The 20,447-nt window shown below is 42.5% G+C and overlaps 3 protein-coding genes across 6 annotated transcripts; 1 reads left to right on the top strand and 2 right to left on the bottom strand.

The window, feature by feature from the left end:
• Positions 1-2,043: 2,043 nt before the first annotated feature.
• Positions 2,044-7,635, bottom strand: pick1 (protein interacting with prkca 1). The gene is made up of 13 exons (XM_074696767.1): positions 7,477-7,635; positions 6,872-6,945; positions 6,628-6,739; positions 6,356-6,484; positions 5,229-5,295; positions 5,021-5,110; positions 4,876-4,929; positions 4,692-4,754; positions 4,459-4,592; positions 3,473-3,565; positions 3,342-3,392; positions 3,078-3,222; positions 2,044-2,991 (listed from the first exon to the last, which is right to left on the bottom strand). Exons 2-13 carry the CDS (start codon positions 6,910-6,912, stop codon positions 2,735-2,737), a joined length of 1,236 nt encoding a protein of 411 aa, XP_074552868.1. The 5' UTR covers positions 6,913-6,945; positions 7,477-7,635; the 3' UTR covers positions 2,044-2,734.
• On the top strand, positions 5,812-9,670 carry LOC141809652 (galectin-2-like). 2 transcript variants are annotated; one of them, XM_074696773.1, is made up of 5 exons: positions 5,812-5,997; positions 8,365-8,432; positions 8,515-8,594; positions 9,114-9,285; positions 9,417-9,670. In XM_074696773.1, exons 2-5 carry the CDS (start codon positions 8,424-8,426, stop codon positions 9,561-9,563), a joined length of 408 nt encoding a protein of 135 aa, XP_074552874.1. In that variant the 5' UTR covers positions 5,812-5,997; positions 8,365-8,423; the 3' UTR covers positions 9,564-9,670. The 2 variants fall into 2 exon arrangements, with proteins under 2 accessions (XP_074552874.1, XP_074552872.1); XM_074696771.1 differs by lacking the exon at positions 5,812-5,997 and adding an exon at positions 7,130-7,231.
• Positions 9,654-19,084, bottom strand: cdc42ep1b (CDC42 effector protein (Rho GTPase binding) 1b). Of its 3 annotated transcripts, XM_074696769.1 has the most exons (6): positions 18,949-19,084; positions 17,684-17,801; positions 17,418-17,525; positions 13,666-14,194; positions 12,303-12,838; positions 9,654-11,048 (listed from the first exon to the last, which is right to left on the bottom strand). In XM_074696769.1, the coding sequence occupies exons 5-6, from the start codon at positions 12,751-12,753 to the stop codon at positions 10,399-10,401; spliced, it is 1,101 nt and encodes a 366-aa protein (XP_074552870.1). In that variant the 5' UTR covers positions 12,754-12,838; positions 13,666-14,194; positions 17,418-17,525; positions 17,684-17,801; positions 18,949-19,084; the 3' UTR covers positions 9,654-10,398. The 3 variants fall into 3 exon arrangements, with proteins under 3 accessions (XP_074552870.1, XP_074552869.1, XP_074552871.1); XM_074696768.1 differs by lacking the exon at positions 18,949-19,084 and having other exon boundaries at positions 17,418-18,132; XM_074696770.1 differs by lacking the exons at positions 17,418-17,525; positions 17,684-17,801; positions 18,949-19,084 and adding an exon at positions 16,860-16,965.
• Positions 19,085-20,447: the final 1,363 nt, after the last annotated feature.

Here is a 20,447-nt window from a genome sequence, read left to right as displayed (position 1 = left end):
AAGCCAGTACTTCTTTAACTTATATGGGTAACACTTTTTTTTAAAGGGGTATGCATAAGACTGAAATAAACTGTACACTGTGATAAAGATAAAGGAGGCTTTATGCATGCTTATGAATGTTGTCATAAGTGTAATTCAGTTAATTATGTCAGCTTTAATGCAAAGTTGAAAATGTTTGGGATGTCTTTGCTATAGCAACTGGACATAGACGTGTCACAACAGTCTCTGATCATCAAACCAAAGGAAACTGTTTAGCTTCAACTGTTGACATTACATTATTAAACTGCAGAAGCAGATTTTATCTGCCCAGAGACAGTGTGGTAACAGGTTTTCTTTCCAACCAAGCAAGTGTATCCAAAGTGACTGATAGGCTATGTAAAGACTACGATCAGTTGGACTAATAAACCAAACCTGGCATAACCCTGCTCAGCTGGGATGAAAACCTGCCACTACAACAGCCTGTTCTGGATTAAGAGAACTCTGCTGTATCCTGAATCAAGTTCAAGGGCTAAAACCCCTGTATTGGGATTTGGGAAATTTTGATTTTTGGGGGGAATTTGGCCCAGAACATAGGTTTTGGGAGAAATTTTTTACTATCCATTTTTGGCTGAGATTTCATGAAATATATGTCCCCTGTCAAAGCCCATGCCATCCGGGGTGACAAAAGGCATCCTAAATCAAGCCCAAGGCTAAAACCTCTGTTTTGGGTTTTCGGCCCGGACCTTACATTTTTGGCCAAATTTGACTTCCCATTTTTGTCTGAAATTCCATGAAATATGTGTCCCCTGCCAAAGTCCACGCCATCTGGGTTTACAGGGTCCAGGGGCTTAAACCTTTGTTTTGGGGTTTTTGGAAATTTGGCCTACAACGTAAGGGCCGGCTTAGGTTTTGGGCCAAATTTGACTTCCCAGTTTTGGCTGAAATTCCATGAAATATGTGTCGAAGCCCATGCCATCTGATATTTTACTTATTCATTGATATTTAATTCTATTTCCACATTTTTTTGTATTTGTTTTTACTTTTATTCATTCATTTATTTGATTACCTATATACTTTTCTTTATCTTTGTTTTATTTTCACTTTTTAGTTATTTTAATTTTGGCTATTTGGTTCTCCAGAATAGCCATCTTTACCCCAATGACCACCTAAGCTCTGTGTCTGCAGAAGCAGGATTCAAACCAAACCGTTCGGGTCTAAGTTCTGAAAAAAAAAAAAAAAAAGGTCTTTTTCCCCAGGCCATTTTGTCAGGGTGAAAAGGGCCTTTTTTGCCCTTTTCACTAGTTGGGCCAAAACTCCACAAGACATATCCCAAGGGCTCAGATACTCCTAGGGGGCCACCATGAGGTCAGTGTATTTTCTCAACGCAACCAAACTTTACAGGTTGTAACAGATAAAGATTTGCCAGTGTTTCTAGTTTTAAGTGTCAATAAATTATTTGATAGGGCTTTTTGCTGGCAAAAGTTACACAGAACATAAGCTCCAGGAAGAAAAAACAAAGTAAATAAATAAACACACTGCAAAGACTGTTCTAAAGTAAGGCACAAAAAATGTGAAAAGATGAAAAATTAGTTAATCACTTTACTGTACTACACATCACTGTAATCACGGTGGTAGCACTAGTGATCTGATTGGTCAAAACAGAAGGAGGCGGGAGTTGAGGTATGTTAGACCCTTCACTTTATCTTAAAATCATACTCAGCTTTCAGGGCAAGACTTATTTAAAAAGAAGAAATAAAGAAAGACATTCTGACTTACTTTCTTGTCATTACCTATTTCCTCAAAATGTGTCAAAACACTTTCTTGTTTTTCAATTCTTGAAGAAAAAAACCCTTATATGTCTATCTAATGTTTGATATTAGTTTAATTAATAAAGAAAATAATGTTCATCCTTTGATTACAGCAGCAAGCTCTGACCAATGACATCACTGCTCCCTGTGGCTGTTTCAGACACACTCCTATCAAACACACTGGAACTGAACAGAAAACAGGAAACATGAGACACACAAATGGAAAATATTCAACACATGAACTCACTTCTTAGCCATGATTATTTTTATTGACAGGAGAATAAATAAAGTAGGAATGTCAAGAATTACCTTATCCCTTTATACACACTTATTTACATGTAGTGTCTGCATTTTAATCCAGTTTTCACACACCTCTGGGGGACAGAGAGCAATGGCCTCAAGCCAACTTAAAATGTGCCAGAATGAAGAAACAGAGGTTTTCTCTGACAGCTGCATGTAACAAATCCTTCATTCAGGATGATTCCTGCTTCAGTCTTCATCTGCACATCTTCACATTTATCCATCTATCCAGCATCACTTCACAAAACATTAAACATGAACTATCAGTTCATGGATATAAATAAATGCATATTCAAAATAAAGAAATAAGAACGTTTAAATAAGAAGATGTAACGATAAGCAAACTTCCACATCTTCCTGACCCTTTACAGTTAACTGAGAGCTAAGAAGGCACACTTCATCTTCATAAAAACTCTGCTTCATTCAAACCCTTCATGACATTCAGCTCACAGAAAAGTAGACTCACGTTTCTTTAACAGTAAAAAGGAAAAATAAAGATAAAGCTTTGATTTCAAAGTTTCTGAGAAAGAATTTTCCCCAAACCAACACACACAGATCAACACAGCAGCAGTTTTTTAAAGTTCAGTAGTTTTTCATCGTTCTGTCAGTAGTGTTAACTTTTACAGATCTTTATTCTGCTCACATACTCATTCATCGTCTATCAGCTTCACAGCACCGTTTTCTGCTTGTCTTTCAGCACTGCCTCCCTCTCCTCCACCCTCCTTCTCCTCCTCCTCTTCATCCTCCTCCCCAGTGAATGACGGGCTGCTGTAGTTGATCATAGTGCGAGAGAGATCAACCTCGATGGGGAAAACATCTGCCTCCTTCAGGACAGCGTAGCACTCGTCGTAGTAGTGAGACATCCCCGAGACGAAGCGCTGCAGCTGGAACACGATGTCTTGGACTGCAGGAGAAAAAGAGAGTTATAGCTTCCTCCACATGTAAGTAAATATTTCTGCTGCACAGTAAACAGAGAACAAATGAGCAGACCATGTTTCTGGTCCAGTAGCTCGATCTTCTCCAGAACGTCTTTTCTCATTTTGGCAAAGCGAGCTCGAGCTTCCTGTCGACACCGCAGCACCAAACGGTACTCATAGTTTCCTGTGCTGACACGATACAGCGGCTCTCCCATGGCCTGGAGGGGTATAAAAAACATCTAACTGTTACTACTGTGTGCAAAACAGCTTTCTAAGAGATCTCTTTAAGATTATTTTGATATTCAGTCATTCTCAGAGGGTTTTAAGAAGAACTCACGATGCTGCTGTACTCTTCATCATCCATCTCCTTCACCTTCAGGCAGTACGACTGAAAGAAACATATTCATGTTTTAATGTTGACATCACTTTAATGCTAATCATGCTGCAGCTCTGAGGCTCTCTGCTTACCAAGTATTCAAACTTAACATCCAGGTACTTCCTGATGGTGAGCTTGGTGTCTGGGATGGCCTTATGGAGATACGTGTTCAGATCATGGAGCATCTGCAAACCAAGACCAGATCATCAGGAGACTGGAACAGGAAACTCTGAAGAGTTTCTAGGTGCCGCCCTGTTGGCTATGGCTGCCTTTTGCAGCAGCTCTCTCTTTTGTGTCCATTTCTTGTAATTTTTTTCATCTCTTTTGTATAATCTTTGTATTTGGAGTGGATCATTACTTTGTATGGCTCATTTGTTGGTCATGGACACCAAACTTTTCGTGGCTTCAGTGATATTTTTACTACTTTTCTCCTGTGTTTGTCTGGAGATCCTACATGTAACCATGGCTGCATTGTTTGCATGTGAACTCAGCTGTTAGCAGCCTGTAGCATGTCAATGCTAACTGGTGTAAGGCCTGATGTCTTCCCACAAGGTGAGGAGGAGGAGGTGAGGATGACGTGCTGGTTCTCAGGTGTCAGCTAAGAAGTGACAACATGGACCTGTCCTTCCGTCCATCGTTATTTGGAACACAAGATCTATCTCCAATAAGATGGATGAGCTAACCCAGCAACAGAGGAAATACCAGAGGGCAGATTAGCATCATGCTATTCACAGACGTGGCTAATGGTGCTAACATCAGACACCAACGCCACATTGGAAGAGCTTCACCTGCTGTGAGCAGACAGGATCCAGGAGACAGAGACTGAACAGACTGCTGAAGAAGCTCAGTCCTGGACCCTGTGGAGGTGGAGGCTGGCTGAACTGGACAATGATGGACAAGCTGTCATCATCTATTTTCTTACGCACCTTTTTGCACTTTCTATACACTTTCTTACTTTTGTTTTCTTGGTTGCTGCTGTGACTTCAATTTCGTTGTACTTGTTACAATGACAAAAAAGTTCTATTCTATTCTATTATTTTATATTCTAAGAGCCAAATGTGAGTCAACATGCACTCACAGGTTTGATGGTCTTCAGCAGCTGGATCCCATATTTTTCAATGGAGCGGTGAGCGTCTGCAAACTTTACAAAAGCCTCGCTGGCTGCAGCCTGAGGCTCCCGCACGCCAATGACGGAGAAGACATCCCCAAATGCTGAGGGACACAAACACCAAGTGTTAAACATTAAAACAGAGCTACACAGAGAGCTGTCTGAGTCAGAGGAGAACAGTCAGTAAAGTGACAGTGACTGACCTCTGTGAGTTTGAGAGAGCTCAAAGAAAGCCCTCAGCAGTCTCTTTGTGTGCTCCATCAGACCTGCAAGAACACAGAAGAGTTATTCAACCAACAGTGACCTCATATCTGAGAATATATGAATAAAAACATGAAGCAGACTCTGACATCTCACACTGAACTACACCTAGGACTGATATTATACCTTTGTAAAGCTCTGCTGTTTTCTCCAGCTCCTCCAGTCTTTTCACTAAACCATCTGTGAGGAAAGAAGAGCCCACAAACATCATGCTTTATATCTACTCTTATAAAACACTTCATAAACCCAGAATTCACGATATTTAACTCACCGTTACATAAAATAGCTCTGCTGAGCCCAAGAGCATCTGCAGTGCCAGAGCTCATGTTCTCTACCAGCCGATGTTTGACTTTCTTCAGCACTGAAACACAGAGAGCAAAGGGTTAAAGCTTCAGGTTTGTGAAACAGATAAAGATCCACAAACTGAAAAAAACAACAAAGATCTGGGGAGGAAGAGAAGAAGGAGGAGGAGGGGGTACCTATATCCAGAGACTTCCCCTGTTTGGGGTCTGCTTGCAGTTTGTTGTAGTGGATGGTTGCTTCTTCCTGAGGAAACAGAATGAACAGAAAAATGATCATGATTTGTTCCAGTGGCACATTTCCGTTGTTTCTGGAACATGTTTCCATCGTGTGTTTTCAGTTCTTCTTTGAACATCTCTTAGTAAACTTTTTGTAAACCAGCAGAGCAGTTTAAGTCAAATTTTGTCCCATTCTGTCCTGAGAAAGGACCTCAGCTCCTCAAATGTAGAATGAGCAGGCACTTTCTGCAAAACAAAATTTAAATAAAACATTAAGATATTTTTTTTAACCATCAAAAGTGGTTCAAACAAAATTTTAGTGTCACACGTGTTATGGTGTCATATTTGGTTTGGAATCTGGATAATGGCTGTAAAACTTCCAGCTTCTGGATGTTTAACAAAATAAAAGCGAAATCTCTCCTGCTTCATTGTGCAGAGTGTGACATTCAGTAAATGACCAACAGCAACAGAACGTAATCCTCTAAAGCCCACACTGCACCATGTCTTTAATCCGTCCTGCAGGGCGTCAGGGAATTTCCTGGGTGAAAACAATGGGACCAAAAACAACATGGCCTGTCGGCCCAACACAGCGCTGCCAGCTTTTGTTCTGAAATATTCAGCCCAGAGGAGCAGACCAGAACAGTCCCTGAGCTCTGCTGTACTGGGAGGGATTTTATCATTTAAGAGTTCACTGCTGCGCTGCTCTGTGATAAATCTGCGACTCTAACACGTGAGTAACATTTGAATCCTCTTCCAGTATTTGATCATGACAGTATGTGCTCAGTATATGTTTTTATTCATTCGGCGGTCCGAATCATCAGAGCTTTAGGATCAGTTTAACTTGTCTTACTTCGTACTTTTCAACCAGTAGTCAATAGTTTCCACCCTGAGAGGATTAATGATTAAAAAAACAACATTTGACAGCAGACAAATTTCCTATCTGAAATCCAGACGAGAAAAAAAAAAACAGAAAAAAAATCTTAGTAGAGGCATAAAGCATGTCAATAACAAAGTGTGTGAAAGTAAACTGATGTAGTTCAGGCTGAAAAAGACTGAAGGCTGTGATTCATGTCCATGAAGGAGCGTACCTGAACAGCTTGAATCATCTTGGCCACTTCCACTTTAGTCTTCCCTTTCACTGGTTTGCCGTTCACACCTGTGATTTCATCACCGGCTGCCAGGGTCCCATCCAGAGCTGCTGGAGTGTTGTCAAACACCTGTCAGAGAAAACAGGGACAGCAGCGATAAAGACTGAAACCATCAGAGCTTTAAGAACACTGGATCAGATCATGTTGTTTCAATTCAGACTTCATTACAATTCTCCTGTTGAGGTTCATATTCAGTCATGAATGTTCTGTACCTGGACGATGTAGAGACAAGGACAGTACTGGGCCCCTCCTCCAATGCTGATCCCTATCAGGTTGTTACCATCTTTCTTCAGACACACAGTACCAGGTACTGTTGGTATCCCTCTGATTGGAGGAACAATTGTATAATCATTTTTCTTAGCATTAATATAAAATTCAAAGTATGACCAGTGACATGTTTTACACTTTCAAACAGTCTAAAATGTCGCATGATGGATGGATGCTATAGAGACTCACAGTTTGTCCTCCTCCAGTTCGTAGTCCATGTCTGTGAACATCTTGGGACAGAGTCGGTGCTGTCCCTGTAGAACCTGAGAGGGAAGCATCATAACAACACAGAATAAAGAGTCTATTTAAATACAGGAGCAGATCTTTCAGTCAGGGCTGCTTGTGAATAAAAGGGAGAGCTCTAACAGGAACAGCGAATCTATAAAATGTGAATTAGCTCCAAAAAGCCTGTAATGTGTCAGTCTTTTCCCTGGTCTCTGGGCCAGTATCTTTTCTGGTGTCTGGGTCAGTTTTTCTCTCCTGGTCTCTGAGTCCAGACCTGATCCTCAGAGGACACGCTAGTTGCAGCAGCTCAGGGGCAAACAGCTGGTAACTCACACCGCATGCTTCATTGCCGTTTAAAGGGATAAATGTACTAATATCAAGTAGAATAAGACTAAATATGAAGCATGTGTCTCTGTGTTATGAATAGAAAAGGTAACTCTTGATCTGCTAAATCTGTTTGGTTTGACGGAAATCCTCCCCCTGCTTCATTAGCTGTTAGCTCTCAGAGCTAGCGGCAGGTGCAGATAAATGACTCATTTAGAGATAAAGAAACGATGTTAATGATTTACCTTAGAGTGGTATGAATCAGCTTATCATCCAAATACTCCAAAGACTGTGCTGAAATCTAAATAACTGTAACTAATGGATATTTTTGGTCGTTTTTTCCTTTATTTCTGGATCCACTGACAGCTCCTGTGTTTACTCGTAGTCGTCACTTCCGTCATGAAGCGGACGTTGGGATGCGTACATAACACTTCTATTCTATTTTATTTATCAATTTATAATCATAGTATCAAATAAATATTTTGAAAATTTAATGACAGAAAAGTTTATTCATTTTTAAATTTATTTTCTTTAAACCTTCGACTTTAGGTATACACGAACCTTTACTGCCCCCCATGGTCACAATGTGATACTACATCATACTCAGTTAACAATTAGCAAAGGGACGGGCATACGGAATCATTACTGATTAATATTTCATCAATTATTAATAATAATTGATTAATTTGACTTATTAAAATAATTAACTGTGAAGGGGAGAGGCCAGTCAGACAGAGACGCCCACATAGAAATTAATTTCAAGAGAAAGTAAATACTAAAAGAGCCATATTACACGATATTGAACTATACTTAACTTTGGTCACCCTTTTAAAAGTTCCCACTGAATACCTAAAACATGCAGCTCAAAGTAATTTAAAAAGGAACAAACAGATGAAAAATAAGCAGATGAATTCTGTGGTCTGGCTGATGATGTTTCTTCTTTAATGCAATCAAATCTTAAAACACACACACTTTACAGCTGTGATCATGATCAAGGGGATGATTAATCAGAGCAATCTGATTAAACAACATTTACAATGAAACCTCCCGGTTGATGTTATCAGAGGTCTCTGTTTGTGATTGGCTGTTTGCAGTATAAATGAAGCCTCACAGTCTCTCTCTTTCTCTTTCAGTGAATAAGATCTGATCATCCTCTTTTCTCCAGGACTGTTTACTGACATCAGGACCTACCATGAGCATGGTACGTCCACCCACCCTGGGTCTCATATTGATAACAGGCTGTTTGTCTGCCTCTAATTAATCCGCATGTTCTTGTTTTTCAGCAACTTGAGTTGAAGAACATTCATATGAGAACAGGAGATCAGCTGAAAGTGAAAGGGGAGATTTTGCATGACGCTGAGAGGTAAGAGAAAGTATATTCACCTTTAAACTGTTTGAAACTGATTTAACCTTTTGCGCTATCCATGACTTAGTGTTCTGTAACACTGAATTTATCAAAAACATGCACAGCTATCTACTCTTTGACACACTTTCACTGACACATTTTAAAGAGAGTGTATTCTGTTTTCATGCTTTAAACATGTATCAATGCTGGATTTTCAGACTGAACTTGTGCAGATTTTTCAAACCTCTACATATTCATATGTTGTAGAAATCTCTGAATCTAGATAGGCAGATACTTTGTTGATCCCAAGAGAAATTCAAGTTAGTCAAGTGTGTGTCTAAACTGATCAAAACACTCTGCTCTAAGAATAGCACTAGATTTTTACGAGACTTGCTAAAATGATGAGGTCACATAAGAATCTCTCAATTGGTTTATGACACGCTAGAGGAGAAGGCCAGACTCATCAGTCTCCATATCCTTCAAACCCACATAGAATCATCCAATGAGAGCTCACTTTTTGACCTCTGATCCTCACAGGTTCCAGATCGACCTGGGCTACGATGAAGAGGACCTGGCTCTGCACTTTAACCCCCGTTTCCACGATGACACTGATGGAGCTGTTCTTGTGTGCAACTCAAAAACTGGAGGATGTTGGGGCGACGAGATACGAGACACTCACAACCCCCTGCACCGAGGCAGCGAGGTGAAGGTGAGGAGAGAGGACGCTCATGTTTGTTTGCTAGAGTTAGGATCACCTGAGCAGCTCAAAAAACACAGGAAGGTTTTTAATCTGTGTTATTTATCTCTGGAATGTCATCATGAGTGCCACCTCTGTTACAGATTGTGCTGAAGCTGGCTGGAGACACCTTTGAGGTAGAGCTCCCGGATGGACAGGAGCTACAGTTTCCAAACCGAGCTGGTGTGGACTTGATCAGCTACATTAGGATCAGAGGAGACTTCAAACTGACGTCCTTCAAGATCTGCTAAGAGACAAACTCTTGCATGCTGTTTGTTGTTGGGGTTAGAAATAAGGCTTCAGAACCAGGTGGTAATTATAGGAAATGAAGACAGAGAGATGGATGAGAATCTGCAGTCTGGATATGTGTCTGTATTTAAAATTACTTGTTATAAGTATTAAATGTTAAAGTTCTCATGGCTGTTTGTCTCTGATTACACACCTCAAAGAGAGAAAGACAGGGTGGGATTACTGCACTAAAAAGCTGTCAAAATTAATTTGAAGACAGTTTATTTAAAAAAAGTCAGGATTAAACTAAGAGAAACATCAGGTGCAAACCGTCTTTATTACATCAGCCTCATGTTAGAAACATGAAGTAACACTGATAAAGCATGAGTAACGGGTCTTCATACACACAGTGTGATAAATGTTTTCTTTAAGGTCGTTTTTAGATCACAGCTGTTAGCAATCATTGTGAGGTCTCAAATCTGAAAGTCTTCATTCATCTAAAACACATCCTGCTGTTTATCGAGGTGATTACACAGTGAGAAGATCTGTACAGGCTGCCAAATATAAAAATCAGAGTTCAAAATAAAACATTAGTGCAGGTGGGTTTGAAACTTTAACTAGAGTTAAAATAAAGTCAATAGAGGTTGATCCTGACAGGAATCCATTCAGACATCAGGCTCAGTCAGAGGCTTCCATCTGTTCAACAGTTTAATGATCAGAGTCACAGCAGCAGATTCAGAGAGAGGAGGAGGTCAAAGGTGAAAGGCCAGGCTGAAGACAAACATCCATGAAGTTCTGCTGTGAAGCTTTGAGGAGACGGCTGTTTCTGAATGTTCACCTGATAAACACATCGCCCATCTACACCTTGATTTCCTCCTCCTCTTCAGAAAAGGCCCGCTGTGTTTTAGGGCTGTGGGTGGAGCCACAGGGTGGAGAGGCGTTGTTGCTGCTCCTCCCCTTTGGGAAGGGTCCTCCTCCGTAGTGACGAGACAGTACATCTGCTGCTTGCTGAAAGCGCTCCGCCTCCATCCCAGGCGGCTTCTCTGGAGGAGACCCAGCGCTGGCATCAGGTGACCTAGGTGACCTCAGTGACCTCCTCTCCTCTATCACCCTCCTCTCTGTCCTTTCAGAACCAAAAGAGCGCGCCCTGCTGTTTATGTTCCTCCTGATTGAGCCGCTGCTCATAGAGGTGTCAGGTGAGGTCACAGCAGGGCTCTGAACCGGTGTCACCGTCAGAGAGCTGCTGTCCTCTTCCTCTCTCTCCTCCTCCTCTTCTTCCTCCACAGCTGGCTGGCTGTGGACGGACATCTGAAGGCAGTCGGGGTTATCAAAGAAGCTCAGGACCTCAGTCATGAGAGAGGGCCCAAGGTCCACGGTGAATGAGGTAAGGGAGTCTGAGCGAGTCAGCGTGAGGACCCCACTGTCGCCGTGTTTCCGGGCTTCTGCTTCCTGAAGCTGCCTGTCAATGCGAGAGAGGCGGGGCAGGGTGACGAACCCGGACTGAAGACCTGCAAACAAGACAGGAGTCAAAGGCTGAGTGTGACCTGAAGATAAACAGGCCACAGACTTTTACTCTAGTTCTGGAGAGTAAAACAATAAAAAAATAAAAATCAGAGCAAGCCCCAGATATTGGACGGGTTTGGAAAAAGGGGATGAACGTGGGCTCAGCTTCTGCAGGAATCTGCTTGTGTCAGCTGATGCTTCACATCTGTTCTGGGCTTTAACACAGAAATAATAAAGACAGATATCATGCTGACTGTTGGTTTCATTTTGCTTAATCATGAGGTAAAAACTCCTTAAAGGAGCTTTAAACATCACTCATTTTATCTTTGAGTTAGAGACAGAGACCTGAGCAACAGAGGATAAAAACATTTAGTACGAGGACATGGTGACTGGACGACAACAAACAGTTAATGACGAACAGCTGATGATGACCGAACAACTGCATGTCCCACTTTGCTCCTTGACTCTGACTTTCTGCTGAAGTGTGTCGGGGAAGTCTGTGGGTGAAGGGGGTTTCCACACTGTCTGTGAGATCAGCTCTGATTGGTCGGTCTGTGGAGACTCAATATCTCTCTCTGTGCTGAGTGTGTGTGTGTTTATAGCCCTGAGTGTGTACAGGTGTTGCTGTGGTGATTCTCAGTGACTCAGAAGAAGTTTGTTTGCTGGTTGTCTTGGAGGAATGTGTGGAGGACGACCTTGCTCTGACATTTATAGCTGTGTCTGAGGACTCAGCAGCTCAATGCTGTTTTTTCTGCTGCACACACACACACACACACTGAGAGACTTATATCAGTGTATGTTTTTATGCAGTCTCTTCTCACTCAGCCTCAAAGAACCAGGTCATCAGACGCTGTGTGTTAGCTGTAGGGTGTCTGAGAAGACATTAACTTCTTGATCTGAGTTTGAGTTGGTTTAATCTATTGATTTTTGAGAGTTGCGACAGGACAGCAAAAAGAATAGAGCAGAAAACAGAAAAAAAGCACAATTTAACCACCAGACCATTAGTTCATTTTGACCTGAAGATGTCAGCAGGAAAAAGTCTCCAGTTTACCATCACTCTGTCATTTCACATGGAGGATGGATGTTAAATATGACCCGATTTTAAAGATACATCATTTGCTCTGTAGCTGTAGCTTTGTCAACAAACCTCCTCTCTTTCTATCCCCTGTTTCCCCTCTTCTCTTTCCTGTTCTCCCCCTGCTCTCCTGTCTTTGATGAAGGTGATCTCTGAGATGTTTTGCTCTGTGTTGTTTTCTCACCATAGGCGTAGAAGGAGTCATCTGTGGAGCTGATGGAGCTAGGGAACAGCACCCTCTCCAGGCAGCCATTGGGAGAGTCCATGTTGAGCTGGGGCAAGGAGATGGCGTTCTTGATGATGGGAGAGACGTCAGGTGGCGGGGACAGGTCTCGGGAGCCGGCTCTTGCTCGTCCTGCTGAGTTCTTCCCCACATGCCGAAATGTGCGTGTAAAGAACCCTGTGGTCCTGGAGCTGCTCGCTGAGTCCGGACTCCCAGGTTCCCTCACGCCCCCAAAGTTACTGAGGAAAGAAGTGTCCCCAAACACATCCCCACCACGACCAACGTGCATGGTGTGCCGGAAGTCGCCCAGTGGCGGGCTGATCATGTCCACAGACAACTCGCTCTTGAAGCGTCGCTTCCCCTGAGAGCCAGACACAAGTCCCTTAATCCCTGGCATCTTTCCCAGACTCATGGTCGCTGAAAGTCGTTTAATTTCCCTTTAACTCCAACAGAAGAGTCCACTAGTCAGTCGAGTTGGAACTGCAGTCCAGGTCCCACTGAAAGACCAGAGAAAAAGCGTTAAACACCCGGGCAGAGAGCACAGGCCGCGCAAATATGTGGCTGTTCAGCCAGCAGAGAAATGTGAAGAATCAATTCTCCACACCGCCACAGACGCTTTTCATCCACCGCCGGCCCTCACTCTCCTCTCTGGATTTACACTGAGACATAAAGTATCAGGCTGAGTCAATCAGGCCCCTGTCTGCATCCTCCTCTGTTCATGAACTCAGAGGGCTCATCCCAGCTCCACAGCATGAGAAAGACCAGGATGAAGAACCAACTCAGAGCTCTGTTCCTCCTGTTTCCACACACTGTGCAGTTTGAGGGCTGGAATCTGGGTTGGTGCAAACAATAGATTAAAAGAACAAAGTCCAGCTGCTAAACAATGAATTCAGACAAACAGCTCAGAGATGAAGCTGTGAACACTAAACTCTGTTCAGACCTGCAGGAGTCTAAACCTCAGAGTGTGATTTCCCTGCAGGGAGCCTCCGTAGAGATCACAGACAGCCCCATGCTGGGCAGTATGATGATAACTGTTCATTTAACTCAGGATCAAGTTGCATTGCATGCTCACTGATGTTTCTCACTTTCCTCCAACTCTCTGATTATCAGCTGCTGTCTGTCTGAGCTGCACCTCACTCTGTTTCAGCTGCTCTGATCTCATGAAGACTCACATTAAGACCAATCAATCACTGTCAGACACCCCGGTCTTTAGTTTACTGATCAGCTCTCCATCTCTGCTTCATAAACTTTAAACACCACCCTTCAAAAGAAAGTGACTAAATTACAGAGCTTTACACTAAAAGAGCTTTAAATTGATTCTTACTGGCAGTGCTTCCTCTTCCCTCGTTGCTCAAAGCATCAAAACTTCCAGGATCAGGTCTCATCCGATGAGCTGGTCCTCACTTCTTAAAGTCCTAAAGAGTGAGAGCGGGGGTCTGCTGTGATGCACGTGTCAGATAAAGAGGTTTATCCAAGCTAGGCACCACGCTAACCATCAGACATCCTGTCCCCGGGCCCCTCGCCACACCCTTCAGTCCTCTGCACCCGAGACCTCTGATCAAGCAGAGGTTATCAGAGCAAATACAAAAGAGGGCGACGCTCCTTTCGAGGAAGGCGGTGCCTGCCGTTGCAGAATCAGGTGCTGTAATCCAGAGACTGTTGACTAGAATCAACCTGGACCTCAGATAAGACTGCTCCAGGATTGTCCGTGCTCTGGATTAGCTGCTAATCCCTTCTGTCTTCTGTCTCTCTCTGACTGCCTCTCTGCTTTCTGTCGCCTCAAATCCACTTAGTTTTCCAAGGTCTCCAGGTAGGGGGGCTTCAGAGTCCTCATTCAGTTCACTTCAGGCCAGCTGAGAGAAAAGGAAAGAGAGCAGAATTACACACACACAGAATGAAACACTCACACACTCTGTTGTTGGTTTTGTGAGGACTCAGCAGTCGCTCATCTCAAACCTGAGTCCAGGAGCTCAAAGGAGCCTCCTCTCCTCTCTCTGACTCTGTTTCATTTCAGTTTGGGAACTTTCATCGACCTCTCCTGGGTCCACAGATATTTTTCTGCAGTTTTGGAGTTCCAGAGTAAATCAATTAAAGCATAAAGAGGATCAGAAGATAAGTCAGAGCATCAAAACATGTCCAAAACATCGGATTATAAATTTCAAAGTAATCTAAAGCAACAATGCTAAACCTGTTCAGCCCCTGAGCTGTGAGGATTATCTGTTCTGTAACTCAGTTTCTCTTCTCCCCAACTCTGAACTTTGTTTCATCAAACATCAGACTAACATCAGCTAAAGCCTGGGTTTTTGCACGCTGTGATACTATGAGGATGCAGTATTATATGTGCTGTAAGAGCTGAAACCAGATTAATATGTCTAATCAACATACTTCCCCCTCCAGAGAGATTCTGTTGGTTATAAACTCTTTGTAAAGACCCTGTGTGTCTCCTACAAACACCCTGAGCACGCTCCCTCCGTCTGCTGGAGAAGCCAACCTGAGCAGAGGCTCTGATTAGCTCCAAACACGTGACCTCTCCAATCCGCATCGTACTGGATTAATGTCAGAGGCGTTGGAGCCCAGGCTGCTCGCAAACCAATCAGGACCTCTGATTAACAACTTGAACAAGGTGTTGGTGCCAACCATGGGCACAGGCTTGGACTCAGATTACCTGCCCTAATTCTGAGGATAATCCCAGTTTTTTAACAGGACACTCGGTCAGGCACTCGCAGAGGGTAAGCTACGAATAAGGAACCTCTGAACGTGAATTAGCACGTTAACACCTTGATGCCTGTTGTTGCAAATTTGGGACATACCCTGCCAGGTCTGGATGCAGCTGAGATGACCTTTGTATCCCACTAACGCCTACTGATTCATGTTTTACACATACCAAGGATCGTATCAAATGCACTGGTCAGAGCATAAACTTATAGTATCTATACACATCATATAACTCAATTATAACTATTGTATGAGCTATATTCCAATTAAAAATCTCCCTTCAATTTAGCATCTGTAAGAGTGCAAAAAATAAAAATAAAAAAAATATTCTAATATAATTGTACACTAATTCAGGCTTTAAGGGGTTAATGTCTGCTGTAGGAATAGGCACTAAAAATGTCCTCTGATGGGGAATCACTGGTCTTTTAACACAGCCTCTGGTGGACATTTGAGGTACTACAGTGACTCTCCTCCTTGAAACTAAAGGTTGTATAAATTACCAACAGGAATGTGTTTATTTTATTTTGATGCTTCCTGCTGTCACAAACACCGCGTCAAACAGGCCTCTCTCTGCCTCTGCTTCTGTCTGTCTGTCTGTCTGTCTGTCTGTCTGTTTGTCTGTCTGTTTGTCTGTCTGTCTGTCTGTCTCTGGACCAGAGAGAAAGCCCTGCTCCTTTTCCAGCACAGCATGAACAAACTGTGGTTGAGGTTAGAACACCCTGACTATTACACACAGCTCCAAAATACAACATGCGCCCAGCTTACACGGACCTGCTGCTACTGCTACGTGGCAAAGCTGTGAGGCCTGCACCAAGCTGAGTGTCCTCATGTTCCTGACAGCAGAAAGATGATGTATGAAAGAGATAGTGTATGAGAGCTGTGACCTGTTCTCAGGATGTTTGATGGTATCTGACTCTGAACTCTATAAATATGACATGCATTGTTTTGAAGCACTGTGAACTTCCTGTTCACTCTCTCACACTGTATTTACAGAACCACTGAGTCAACAAAATAAGTCATAAGAAGAGACATTTCAGATAAGAACTCTGCACATTAGACCTTTTTAACCGGTTCAGTGACTTCTTTATAGCGCTACAGGAATTCAAAGAAAACAGCACAAAAATGTGGGGATTCATCTTTGTGGTCTTGTCTGACCCTCTCTTTTCCTCAGTGCACTGATACATCCTGTTGTTTTCTGTATGGGAGCTTTGTCAACAGATCGCAGAGGGAATGAGGCCATGCAGTGGCTCAGTGCAAAGACAAACCATCTAGATTCAGAAAGAAACATGGCCTCTGCACACTTTCACCCCACAGACACAAAGAAAGAGGCGTCAGTGAAGTGTTTGTTGTTGGTCTCTGCACCGCACAAACACCATCATCAATAACATCTTCTATGTTTCGTGCATCCTGCTGAAGGACATTTCAGCTGATGCTTGGTTTTAATAAGTCTTTACACCCATGACACAGTCCCTTTGACAGGCTGCCAACCCGCTGATCTGAGATCTGGCATCACTCTCTCACAGTTGTTCTGTGGTTCCACTACATGAGCAGGGTGACCAACGGATTTTAATGTTTCTATCAACACTGTCAGAGTTCCCGCTTCAAGAAGAAGCAACAGGAGGAAATCTGTGCACAGCTGTGAGGAGTCAACACGACATTTGATGCTCACACTTCATATTACACAGGAAGGTTCTGTTCAGATGTGGCCTGAAAACATCATAATGCTGAAGTAATGGGAAATTAGGCTGCAGAGGAAGATGTGCAAAGGGTAACATAATAAAAGCCTCAGTGCAACAGGCTTACCAATGCAAACACTTTCACAGTTTTTAATGTCTGCAGCCTTTGGAAAACACCACCATCCAGTCTCCTTGTCTCTGCATTTCTCAACAATGCAACAACTCCTTCCAATGGATGCATCTGCATTCAATATAATATTTGTCACTTTAGAGCTCTGATAGCTGCTACATCATGTCCTGTGGAGCTGATGCTGCAACTAGGCAAGTTCCCACACCCACGACAAAGATTATTTAACAAAGATTACAAAAACCTAACTCTGAGTTAACTCTCAATGTATAATTTAAGTAATATTTTAATGTCTGTACAGTAACAAAAATGTGCAGGGTACTTTGCACGAACAGTACAGAAACATAACAGACAAAGTTGATCTTTCAGGTGCATGTAGTGTCAAGAGTGCATAAGTTAAAAAGTAAGGGGTTTTGGTTTAGGGAGATCTACGAGTCGACTACTTTTATTCCTAAATAAAGAGACTTATTTATAAAGTTTGCAGCGAGTGCAACCAGCCAGATAACTTGTAACGTTACAGACACTCGTCATACAAGTGCATCACAGAAACAGTCTTACCTTAAAGAGAGATCAGAGCGCAGACCTTAGAAATTAATCCTCAAACATCACTTCTCCTGAGGACATAGACCTACAGTCTGCAGCGATGCAGAGGATCGGAGCTCCAGACTCCGACGGAGAGGAGGAGGAGCAGGAGCAGGAGCATGGGAGGAGTCCAGTGAGATGGATCCAAATGGGCAGAAGTAACAGAAATGTAAATGATTGTTTTCACTCACTCTGTGTGATACAGTTTGTGTTTTCACTACAGTCCTGCCAAAAATACTTACATTCCAACTTTAAACACAGCGTACAACTGATGCTAACGGCTAGTTAGCATAGTCCAAAACCACTCCTGATGTAGACTTATCCCGTGAGCAGCCCCCTGGTCTTTTTATTAGAAATAACCTTTGAACAAAAGCATTTGAGACTTTAAACTGGCTGTGACTTCTTCCAAAAGAAAATTATTCATTTTTTTTTATTTAAGGGCGGTTAAGTGACATAAGTGCAATTTACGGTTAAGCTTTAGCTTAAACATTAGCTTTCTGTTGAGCAGTTGGTCGGTAATCATTGCTGCTAGTCTCATTGAGTAATGTGTAAACTTAAACTCAAAAAACTAACTCCGACTATTATTATGAAATTCATTGATTTAGTATGAATTAACTGATTATAAACCCATAAAAAGTTTAGTTATCCCACTTGGTGTAAGAGAAAAGCTAACATAGCTACAACCAGCTATAAGGAGGCTTTTGCTAAAAGATAACTTGATGTAAAATGATGTTATGCTACACATGAAGGTGCTACACATAGAGGCTAATGATAAAAAAATAAAGCGTTAGATAAAGAAAGGGACAGTCTGACATAATAAAGTGGTAACTTTTCAACATTATCTGAAAGCTATAGCTGGTATGTGCTTCAGCTTAGCTAACTGGTAGTGTTTTAACTTATCAAGCCTCTTAAGCACCTATTTGAATTCATATTTTGGATTTACCTGTCATGATCATTTATCACTTCATCCTTACTTTCAAGATATTAGATATCCATAATGGTCATCTACTGATCTGGAAGAGGTGAATCACTTCTGCCATTCATGTGTTTTCAGCCCTCAAAGTTACTTTATAATTATCTACAATAACATTTTCAATCTGTATCAGTGAAATTAAACCTTTAACTAGTAGCTGCTGGATTTAAGAGGTCTTAAAGTTATTTAAAGATCAGGAAGTTGCTTAGAGAAATAGTGTCCTCTCTGAATGTTTCTTTACTTTTCACACAGGGATTGTATGAAACTATTTCTGTATTGAATGATCTTGACAGTGATCCAGCATGGATAAAAAACATGAAGCTCAGGGATTTTGGATGAGGAAAAGAGAAGGAGGCAGAGGAAGGAGGGCATGTCAAACAGGATGAAAACTCCAAGTAACAAAAAGCGCTTTTTTTCACAGGAAACAACTCTCTCACAAATCCAGCCAAGAAGCTTTAACTCTTTAACTCAGACTTTGAAATCCCCAGGCCTTCGTCATTACAGCTATTCAAACAGCAGAGACAGTTTATTCACCTGAAGTGATGTAGAGTTGATCCATCTCTAACCAGAGGATCACCTTCATGCTCTGAGGAGTGACAGCTGATCCAGGTTAGACCTCTGTCCTCATAAAGTCCAAATGTGTGTTTGAGGCGCTGTGGGGGTGTGGGGAAAGTTTTGGCGAGCTATGCTCTGATTTTGTTGGGTTAAAAGGTACATGAAAGACGTTGACCTCTGTGTCTTTGTTTGGATTTTACTCCTGTTTCCGTGGGTTCTGACCTGCCAGGAAGCCAAGTGTTGGCTCACAGACAATAGAGCTTTGTAGTGTTGGTCCTCTGTGCTTTCTAGGCTAAAATAATTTTTTAAATGACATATGGAAAGACTTCACGGAGCAGTTACTGTTCTCCTTTGTCTTTTGAAACCTTAAGAGTGAGATGTTTCTCAGCAAAGGTCCAGAGCAGCAGCTCAACAGAGACGTTGTTTTGAGATAATAAAGGGTGATTCCCCTATCACTACAGATTGATTTATGTCTTTCCTTCATGATAGCTCACCATGATGAACTGAACACAGAGAGACGCTGATGCACTTTAGAAACCCAATGAATAGCTGTCTGAACTTCTTCTGACACAGTGACCGTGACAGACCATGCAGTCTGTCCTTGTGTGGGGACTTGAGGCTGTGACAGACTTTCTTTGCAGATCCCAGCTGGAAGCCTGCTGCTGGAGCACATCCACTCAGATGAAGCCATCTATTCATGTTGTTCAGAGCCATGCCAGCAGAGTCTCCGACTCAGAGCACTGAAGAGAGACGCTTGAAGAGTTCTGTGGCTGTGACGGAGACACGGGCTCTGAGGGATGGATGATCTTTGTTCATCAGTCTGCCTGGGGCGGGGGCACATGACCATGTCTATGAGAGCTGCTGATTTCTCAAACCAGCCTTTGTACTTCCAGACGTGCTGTGCTCATGGACGAGGCATGCACACAGATGTTGACAAGCTGCACATGGAAAGAGCAGGTTTTAAGGTCAAAGGCTGGGTGTGAACCTGGATAACTTTTCATAACAACTGTCAAAAAAAGTGCTTAGTGATGACTTATCTGTCTGCTGGATCATCCTGAGTATCTTCTCCTGGTGAAATTTTAGACAGCCATTGTTTCATGCAGCCTAAAATAGAGGCTGGGCGTTTTACCGCATGGCCACTCTCATTTCTTTATTGTTACCATCTCCCGGAGGGACGGTTTTCTTCCTGATGTTTGTGTCGTAGTCACTAAAAAAAGAATCCACACCAAGTGCCAAATGTGACCCAGCAGAGGGAATGTGGCTGCTTGAGTCTGAGCAGCAGCCTCTGGATCTCACCTCCAAGTGTTTCCAAAGAGAAGCAGGAGCATCTCTCTCATGTTAAGAAGAAATATGAGTGTGTATATAAATCCTCAGACAGACCTCCAGACTGCTACACTCAGAAATCTGATGGTTTGAGACTAAGTTTTAAAGCTGTTTGTGCGCAGGAAAATTGATGTGCAGTGGTTGGTGAAGTTGTG

Source organism: Halichoeres trimaculatus, unplaced genomic scaffold, assembly GCF_033239565.1.
Source record: "Halichoeres trimaculatus isolate MK-OKI-2021-1 unplaced genomic scaffold, fHalTri1.1 fHalTri1_scaffold_20, whole genome shotgun sequence".
Lineage (NCBI taxonomy): Eukaryota > Metazoa > Chordata > Actinopteri > Labriformes > Labridae > Halichoeres > Halichoeres trimaculatus.
The sequence above is the reverse complement of the archived record's forward strand: the minus strand, read 5'-3'. Positions and strand labels throughout refer to the sequence as shown.